Source organism: Nuphar pumila, chromosome 13 (genome assembly GCF_984573655.1).
Source record: "Nuphar pumila chromosome 13, dmNupPumi1.hap1.1, whole genome shotgun sequence".
In the NCBI taxonomy this organism is placed as follows: domain Eukaryota; kingdom Viridiplantae; phylum Streptophyta; class Magnoliopsida; order Nymphaeales; family Nymphaeaceae; genus Nuphar; species Nuphar pumila.
Window position 1 is genome coordinate 68,573,474 of NC_143261.1, and position 10,276 is coordinate 68,583,749.

At 38.7% G+C, this 10,276-nt stretch overlaps 1 protein-coding gene across 1 annotated transcript; it reads left to right on the top strand.

Moving 5' to 3' along the window:
- The first annotated feature begins 1,428 nt into the window (after positions 1 to 1,428).
- Positions 1,429 to 9,014, top strand: RDR2 (RNA-dependent RNA polymerase 2). The gene is made up of 4 exons (XM_089984526.1): positions 1,429 to 2,050; positions 3,733 to 5,648; positions 5,916 to 6,066; positions 8,130 to 9,014. The coding sequence occupies exons 1-4, from the start codon at positions 1,508 to 1,510 to the stop codon at positions 8,880 to 8,882; spliced, it is 3,363 nt and encodes a 1,120-aa protein (XP_089840652.1). The 5' UTR covers positions 1,429 to 1,507; the 3' UTR covers positions 8,883 to 9,014.
- The last annotated feature ends 1,262 nt before the right edge of the window (positions 9,015 to 10,276 follow it).

Below are 10,276 nucleotides of genomic sequence, written 5' to 3' on the forward strand. Positions count from 1 at the left end.
TTGAAAGATATAGAGAGAGGAACATAGATTTGCATATGGTTTTTATTGATTTAGAGAAGGCATACGATAGAGTACCTAGGGATGTTCTCTGGTGGACAATGATGAAGAAAGGTGTTTCCCTAAAGTACATTAGTATAATTAAAGATATGTATGAAGGAATAGTAACCAATGTTCACACTTGTGGAGGGGTGACAACCAATTTTCCGATAACGGTTGGGTTACATCAAGGATCTGCTTTAAGCCTTTTCCTATTTGTGATAGTGATGGATGAGCTTACGAGATCAATTCAAGAAAAGGTATTGTGGTGTATGTTGTTTGCTGATGATATTGTTTTGATTGATGAGTCTAGAGCTGGGGTTAATGCTAAGTTAGAATTATGGAGACAGACATTGGAAGCTAGAGGTTTTAAGTTGAGTAAGAGTAAGACTGAATATATGGAATGTTGGTTTAGTAAGCAACAAAGTAGTGATGGGAGTGTAGTGAAGCTTGGTGAGCAAGAAATACCGGTGAATGATTATTTCAAATATTTGGGATCCATCATTCAAAAGTATGGAGCAATTGATGGAGATGTAAATCATAGGATAAAGGTTGGGTAGATGAAATGGAAAAGTGCAACTGGAGTGTTGTGTGATCGTAGAATGTCATTGCGGTTGAAGGGAAAGTTTTATAGGACGACTATTAGACCCGCTTTACTATATGGTACGGAATGTTGGGCTGCCAAGAGACATCATATTCAAAAAATGAATGTAGCTGAGATGCGGATGCTTAGATGGATGTGTGGAAATACAATAAAAGATAATATTCGGAACGAGGAGATACGTAAGAAGGTAGGTGTTGCACCCATTGAAAATAAGATGCGAGAGAATCGTTTACGGTGGTTTGGACATATTCGGCGAAGGCCTAATGATGCTCCAGTTAAAAGGTTGGAGAAATGGGAAAATATATTAGTTAAAAGAGGTCGGGGTAGGCCTAGGAAGACTTGGATGGAGATGATAGGAAAGGATATGAATGCTTTGAACCTCACCGAGGACATGGCATTGAATAAAAATGATTGGAAGAAAAGGATTCTTGTGGAAGACCCAAAATGAATTTCTTTTTTGGTTCATATCGCTGACCCCAATTGTTTTGGGATGAAGGTGTAGTTGTTGTTGTTGTTGTTGTTGTTGTATTGAAAAATTACGAATCTTAATTATAACAAAGGTCAGGTCTGGGTCTAGTATGAAATTTCACAAACCATACTCGAATTTATACCTTGATTTTTAAATGAGGCTTTATTTATCACCAAACCTTGACTCCATAGGGTTTGGTACGGGTTGCAAACCCGAACCATTGAGAGAGAGACGTACTGGTGAGGAACTTTCCTGGGTAGAAAGTAGACAGAGAATAGAAGAAGAAGAACAAGAATATATATATATATATATATATATAGAGAGAGAGATGTACTGATGACGAACTTCTTTTCTGGTAGGAACTAGGAAGTAGACAAAGAATTGCAGAAAAGAAGAAGATGAGGACAATGGGAGAGGAAGGAAGCACCGTCAGAGTAACCAGAATACCGCTAACGGCCATCGCCAAGGAGCTCTTCGACCACCTCGAGGGCGCCGTCGGCAAGGGGACGATCTTCGCGCTGGAGATCCTCACGGAAGGTCGCAACTGGAAGTCGAGGGGCTGCGGGCGGGTCCAGTTCGAGTCTCCCGACCACGCGAGGCGAGCCCTTGAGCTCTCCCGGAGCGGGAGACTCCAATTCCAGCGCACCCACCTCGAGCTCTCCCCTCTCTCCCACGATCAGATAGTCCCGCGCCCGCTCCGGCCCGAGAATCTCCTCGCCGGCGGATCCCTGCTCGCGGGCTCGATGGTATCAGAGACTACCATGGATTACTTTGCTTGCTGGGAGATCGCGAGGGCGGAGGTCATGCCGGAGAGGAGGAGGGTCGATTTCTGGGTGGGCGATGGTGGGGAGGTCTATAGGTTGGAGATTCAGTATGGGGACATTGTTAGCACTCATGGGTTGTGTTGTGAAGAGCAGAATAACAATGCCATTCTCTTCAAGGTGAGGTTTTTTTTGTTACTTTGTAATGTCTTAGTGTGTTTGGTTGGTTCCTTGTGAAAATCCATTCCATGGAGTTGAGTAATTTACTGTTTGATTTTTTGGTCTTTGTGGTTCTTCTTCTTTTGGGGAGGTGGGGAATTCTTGGGTGTGATTTAATGGTACTTTTTTTTTTGTTGTTGAATGTGGATGCCATTGTTTCAATTCCATGAAATTGATTTTGGTCTGTGGATTTGGAAAAAAACTTTCCGTTGGACTAAGCATTTTTCTCCTGTGGATTTCATGAAGCACGGAAGCAGTATTCCTCAGAAGAAGATTTTTTTTTCCTTTTTTGGCAGAATTTGGATGCTTGGATTAGGAACATAGTTTAGATTCCTAATAGTCAGCATTTGAATTCCATGAACCAAATTCAAATGTCTTTTGAATTGTGGTTTTGGTCATAGTGATAATTATCTCTGTTTCGGTTTCTTGTATGTGCACGCGTGTATGTGGAAAAATGTTTGGTATACCCGACTGTATGAGAATGGTGGATGCACTCTTGCACTTTTCAGAAACCTTCTGGCATCGGATTGTTCAGAAACCATGGGGGTTGCACTAGTCAGCATGATGCCAGTCCCTGATCCTTTGTGTCCAATCCGATGCCAGAATAGTTTAAGTCAAAGGGATGATCCTTATCAAGTCAAATTGAGTCTGAAATAAGCTCAGTTTTTAGAATTAAGGGTATGCATGTCAATAAATATCTTAGAATTGGTTTTTGGCTGTAATCAGCCCCAATATCAACTCAAATCCTACAGATATGATTTGCATAGTTTATTTAGCAAGTGAGCATTTTTCAGATCATGTGAATGTGTAAACAGGTTCATCAAGAATTTCAAAAGTCAATAGCCTGCAATGCACCAAAATATCATGATTTGGCTACAATAAATAGTTGCCATGCTATCCAGTAGATCCCCTACTGGTTTTGACATTTTATTCAATGCTTTGTGTGTGTGTGTGTGTGTGTGTGTGTGTGTGTGTGTGTGTGTGTAAAGTGAGAGAGAGGGTAATGATGTGGTCATCGGGTGCCCCTACACCTTAATCAAGTCTGTATCTGTGATAATTCAGAAAATGATGCCTTGCATTTAGGAGAGCATTGCATTTAACATGGAACACTCTTTTAGCTTTAACACAGATTTTGGTAATGTATGTTAAATGCAGTGAATCTTCTTCTGAATGATCATACTCGTTGGATCAAAACTGATTCAGTGGTCTTGATTATGGTCTAGGTCCCACCAATTTTCTATTGGTTTCATTAATTTTTTTTCTGGATATTACCATATAGAATTGATTTCCGTAGTCCTTTTAGTGGAGTACATGCATTAGATTGAGAGATTTGATGTGTAGCCAGGTTGCTAAAAGAATAAAAAAAAATAATGACACCAAAATTTTTCAGCAAAGGAAAATAAAAAATTTCCCCAAATAAATTAGATTCTGATGTTTTCTAGCAAACAAACCATGGAAAACACATCTGCAGTGAGTGTTGATTAATTCCTTCAACTTTTATTTTTTTACTAAATGATATGGTTGTGTGTGTGCGCGGGCGAATGCAGTTTTTTGTTATGCTGTTAATAGTTTGATGTAAAAAAGTGAAATTAGAAAAATAGACCATTGTGTATATAACTAACATCAAAATGCAAAAAATTCAGGTTCAATATGCTCCAAGAATCTACCATATGGTTCGTGGGAAGGATCTGTCATCAAAATATAGTGGTGATAGATACTGTATTTGTAAGGAAGATCGTGACTTCTTATGGATTAGGATAACAGACTTCACATCTTCAAGAGCCATTGGGAATTCCTCTTGCTTTTGTTGGGAACTCCCTGATGGTGTTGATACAGAGGCATTCAAGCAACTTGGGAGTAGCTTCCCGCAGTATGAAGAGATGGAAGAGCTAGCTGTTGAGAATGGGGTGCCTCCATCTTCAAGCTCAGGCCTGGTTCCAATCATAGATAACCCTCATGGTTGTAAATTGTCATATGAGATTCATTTTCAGCTCAATTCACTGATTCACACACAAAAGATTAGTAATACAGCAGTTAGCAGAGAGCTATTCGAAAAATTGGTGCATATTGATGTTGATGATTTGAGAATGGTTCTTATGAAGTTACGTAAGCTTAATTCTACCTGTTATAACCTAGAACGGTTTATTGAACAACAGCTGGATAAAATGAAGAGAAAACGTATAAGATTGCAAGCATCTTATAATTATTTTTTGGAAGGCAAGAATGTAATGAGTTGTCATCGAGTTCTTGTTACGCCATCAAAAGTTTACTTTCTGGGGCCTGAGTTTGAAACCTCAAACCACGTGGTTAGACATTTTGCAGCATATGCCTCTGATTTCATTCGAGTTTCTTTTGTTGAAGAGGATCTTGGTAGGCTTTCACATGAGGTGCTTGCTCCTAGAGTTGGGAGGGGGTTCTTTGTGAAACCATATAAAACAAAGATACATGAACGAGTTTTATCTGTTCTTAGAGATGGCATAATTGTTGGGACCAAAAGATTTGAGTTTCTGGCCTTCTCAGCAAGCCAGTTGCGAGCACATTCAGTTTGGATGTTTGCCTCTAATAATGATGTAACTGCAGAAGGCATAAGGAAATGGATGGGTGAATTCAAAGGCATCCGTTCTGTAGCTAAACATGCAGCAAGAATGGGACAGTTGTTTAGTTCTTCCATTCAAACACTTGATGTACCTCACTATGAAGTTGAAGAGATTCCTGATGTTGAATGTGTCACCGATCACATAAGCTATTGTTTCTCAGATGGGATTGGCAAGATATCATTGGCCTTTGCTGAAAAGGTTGCTAGAAAGTGTGGATTGAGCTACACCCCTTCTGCTTTTCAAATCAGATATGGTGGCTATAAGGGTGTTGTAGCTGTTGATCCAACTTCATTCAAGAAACTGTCTCTGCGCCCAAGCATGCAGAAGTTCACCTCAAAGGACACCATGCTCAGTGTAACAAAGTGGAGTAAATCCATGCCATGCTTCCTGAATAGGGAAATCATCTCCCTTTTGTCCTCTTTGGGGATAGAGAATGAGAAGTTTTTGAGGATGCAAGATGAGCAATTGAGGGATTTAAATGAGATGCTAACAAATCCTAATGTTGCTCTGAATGTCTTGGAGAGCATGGGCGGTGGTGATGCTACGATGACCTTGAAAAAAATGCTATTGCAAGGTTACAAGCCAAATGAAGAGCCTTACCTGTCAATGATGCTGAATGAATATCATTGTTTTCAGTTGTCTGATATGAGAAGCAAGTGCAGAATATATGTGCCAAAAGGCAGAGTCCTGATGGGATGTTTAGATGAAACACAGACTCTAAACTATGGAGAAGTTTTTATTCGAGTTACGAACTCCAGGAAAGAGCTTCAAGAAAATGGTCTGACTTTCTTCCAGAAGGCTGTTGAAGATGATGAAACATCTATAGTGCTGGGAAAAGTAGTGGTGACCAAAAATCCATGTCTCCATCCTGGTGATATCAGAGTCCTGCAGGCTATATATGCACCAGTTTTAGAGGACCAGGGACTCATTGATTGCATAGTCTTCCCTCAAAAAGGAAAGAGGTATGCACCACTCTTCATGTTGACAATGATATGCATAGAGTAAAATGGAGTTAAAGTATTTGCTATTATTATGATGAATATTTACAATGTCTAATGTTGTGTTTCTAATATTTATATACCTGCCAGTTTCCAGTTTCCAGTTTCTTTTGCAACCATTACCAACTTGGTAGTTTTAGGAACTTAGGATCTTATACCATTAAATTTTTTAGGTCTTTGCTCCATATGTGATAATCCGTACATCTCTAATATAAGTTTCCAACATGGCAGGCCTCATCCAAATGAATGTTCTGGTGGTGATTTGGATGGTGACCTGTACTTTGTTTCTTGGGATAAGATTCTTATCCCACCTGATACCGATACCCCAATGCACTACATTGGTCGAAAGACACGGAATATGAATCAAGAAGTGACTTTAAAGGTATTATATCTATCTTGTTTTTTCTCTTACCTTTAGAATGTGCATGCTTTTCTTGAATTGAACACGCAACTTATGGCTGATGAAGCAAATTCAGAGCTACACTATCTTTTTAAATATTTCTGGCCTACAAGTCGCGGTGTCTCCAGTCAAACTAAATAGTTACTATACCAAATTTTGGCCATTCTAAATATCTGATGGATCATCTCTAGATATTTGTTTTTGTGTTAGGCGAAATAACTTTACCGTTGTGGATATTCAAAAGTTATATCTAGATATGCATGTTTTTCTTGAATTGAACCCACAACTGATGGCTGATGAAGCAACTTCAGAGATACACTATCTTTTTAAATATTTCTGGCCTACAAGTCGCAGTGTCTTGAGCCAAACTAAAGAGTTACTATTACCAAATATTGGCCATTCTAAATATCTGATGGATTATCTATAGATACTTCTTTTTGAGTTAGGCGAAATAACTTCACCGTTGTGGATATTCAAAAGTTACGTTTAGATAGAAGTGAAATATTTCTAGATAATGACGAATTATAGAACACTTAAGAGCCTACTTATCTCTCTTATATATTAAGCCTAACATTTTGGAATTGTCAGTTTACGGAGAATCAAACAAGAAAGTGTGATAATATTACAATATGATCCTCTAATATAGAATGTAAATTGATGACATTACTTAATTTGTGCACTGGATATGTGGAAATCCATAACTGCTAGAACAGTACAAATTTATTGGTGAAATTTACATCTAGTGTTAAGGCCATATAGTGAATAACATCCTCACTGTCAGAGAAATGAATTAGTATAATTATCACTAAGAATGAAGTTTATTGCTCTGCAGGTGGCTAAAAGTCGTCTCATACGAGAAACAAGCATTTAAAGCAGGCATATACAAGTTTTATTTCAAATAAAGTGGAGTAATCAAAACCTCCTCTCAAGGGTCATTTATATGCTATCTACCTGTTCATCCAAGGAACTGAAAAAGACTGGTTGAGAGTCTTGAATGGTAAGCCTGGAATCACTTAGTAACACTTTAGTGGGAAGAGCAGCATCAGGGAATGAGTTAGATGACTTGAGGAACTGTATAACTATTACCTATGTCACCTAGGTGCGGGTGCAGATGCGGGTGCGGATGCTGCACTTTAAAAAAACTTGGGTGCGGGGGGTGCAGGGAGGGTATATATATAATTTATAACAGTTTTAAGTTAACACTACGTGTATGTGTGTGCATTTATGTATTTATATATATAATATAGATCAAAATGGACTTGATTAGGGTTAACTGAATATACTTTTGGATAGAAATGGACCTCAGTGTGCTGGACTTCACCTAACACAAAGGAAGTTGTGTCCAAGTGTCGCACCCGCCTGGGTGTGGGTGTGACGCGGGTGCGGTGCCCTGTTAGAAGAGTCTGTGTGACATAGACTATTACACATTCATTGTGTTTTCAGTGACGGTTCAAGAAACACTTCTGTTAAGATTTTCCACCCTCTTGTTTGATATGCTAATTTGCAGCTTCAGATAGTTTTGTTGCATGTCCCATGATACATGGTCTTATTCCATCAATTGTGATCATGCTATGACACCCAACACTTGTGTTCTATTGTTGGGATTCTGTACATTGATGGGGATTGGAGGACTGGATTAACCAAATTACAACTGTGGTTATGCAGTGACTGGGCTTCTTTTAGTTACAATTCATGACTTGAATTGTTCATGATTTTTCTATTTAATATAAAACTAGAACATGTGATGAAGTAATAGCAAAATTAACTGAGAAAATCAACCTAGTCATGCGTCAAAAGTCATGTATCAGGGCACCTGCTTGAAAATCATGCATCAACCAAGAAAATGTTCAAATTGTACACTTTGGTGCTAGAAAAACTTGTTACTATTAGTGAGATGACTTTCTGTTATTCCAGTTTTCATTTGGCGATCACCTTGTAATTGCAGTGAAGCTCATAAAAGTGGAGTTAGATGATAGCTGATTTCCTAATTATCAATATTCTTAAATTTTCTGATTCATATTCTTTTTCACATCCTTTATGTGCAGGAAGTTCAAGAATTCTTTATGAATTATATGATCAATGATTCATTGGGTGCTATTGCAAATGCTCATATGGTGCAAGCAGATCATGATCCAGAGAAGGCAAGAAGTGCCATATGCAAAGAATTAGCAATGCTTCACTCAGAGGCTGTGGACTTTGCAAAGACAGGAGCAGAAGCACAAATGCGACACGCACTAACTCCCAAAGAATGCCCAGATTTCATGGAAAGATCCAATAGACCCACCTATGCCTCTCCTGGAGTATTAGGTATTCTGTACCGTGCTATAGTAGAAAAAAGAGTACATAACCATGGCTTTGGGCTGCTTTGGTCAAAAGAACTTGTGCAGTTAGCCTATGACACTGATCTTGAAGTCTCTGGTTTTGAGAACTTTGTAGAGGTTTCACTAACCCACAAGAAGCAATATGGATCAAGATTGCATGCTTTAATGGATTACTATGGAGCAGAGACTGAAGATGAAATACTAAGTGGGAACCTGAGGAGCCCATCACCATTTCTGCAGAAGGATAAACAGAAGTTCACTGAGATGAAGGACAGAATCTTGATTTCAGTAAAGAATCTGCAGAAAGAGGCAAAGGGCTGGTTTGAGAATAGCTGCAATGGAACCAACTTCTCAAGGATGGCGTCTGCATGGTATCATGTTACCTACCATCCTGATCATTTTTCAAGCACCACCTTCTTGAGCTTCCCATGGATCCTTAGTGATGTGCTTCTGAACGTAAAGTCCTTGAAAAGATAAGGCACATGTACATAGATGCAGGTGGCAAAACATAATATATACATGCATACAGAGACGGGCGTATCATCAGGCAGTCAAACGCGTTTCGGCTGCTGATTGTGCAAGATCAGCAGTGGAAAATTTTTTTTTACAAAGGGAGATTTAGCAGTCGTGACCACCGCTAAAGCTAAAAAACGCTGAAAAAAAGGATGCACGCTCAAAGAGCGCATGACCGATGAAAGGTGGATCCTATGATACCCCCCTTTCTCATGCATGCATGCATACATACATACACATACTATCTCCTGTTTATGGCCCAGTTCTGCCAGAGCAGCTTAAATAAGTTGTATGTATGAATCAGAACTTATCATGGCAGTGTCTCTCCGGCCATCTTTTGAGTACCATGGTGCGCTGCATCTCTTTTACTTCATTTCAAATTATTTTCTTTTTTTCAATATTTTTTTTTACACACATCTCTGGGATACTTGGATTTGCAACCCCCTTGGCTGTTGCAACCAAGGGTAGCTTTCAACTATTTGGTTTTTCTGATTAACCTGATGCTTAAAAGCGTACGATAGTACCTTTTATTTCAGTATGTTGGTTTTTATTTGGTTCTGCTAATATGTAGAAGTGGTATGTATGGGAACAAGTGGAATGTGGCCAATTTTGTGACCCGTCGAAACAACAAAGTTAATGAATTTGGTTAAGTTTCATAAGATGCACATACACAATCCGAATTTGTTCGAGTTTTCTAGCAAATCGATCATGATGCTGAACGCATCTGTGGTCAAATTTGGAAAAAAACCAACTCGGAAGCCTGGTAGAAATTAGTTAAACATAAAAACTTATTTTTACAAAGAAAAAATAAAAAAAAAATGCTGTATTTATCGATAGTAGAACCCACAACATCATCGATTCTACATCCTAGTCAAGTCATCCAATGTACCAAAACGAGATTGCCAAGTGTTAACCTCATCAGTATCTTTTTGGGCCAAAAAACAAATGACAAAACAACAAGGAATTTATTTCACCCAAGGGACAACCGCCAGTTTCTCTCGTTTCCTAAATAAAATTCCTTACATCCCATGTCACAATGATTTGTGGACTCTTGGACATGTGATTGGGACTCGACTCGAAAGTTCAATTTTTTTTTTCAAAAACGAGATACAATGACGCAGTTTTTTTAATTATAAAACTACTTTTTGAATATTATAACATTAAAAATAGCTTTTTTATTAAAATATTATTTAAAAATATTAAAATATTGTTGTATATGTTGGTGCCAGTGTCAGCGTGTCCGATCGTGTCACCAGCGACACATAGCAAAAATGGCATGTCCCTGTGATATAACTTCCATCCATTAAAGGAACATGCTCATGAGAGCCCACGGCAAAAAATTGTTGAATACTGAATAC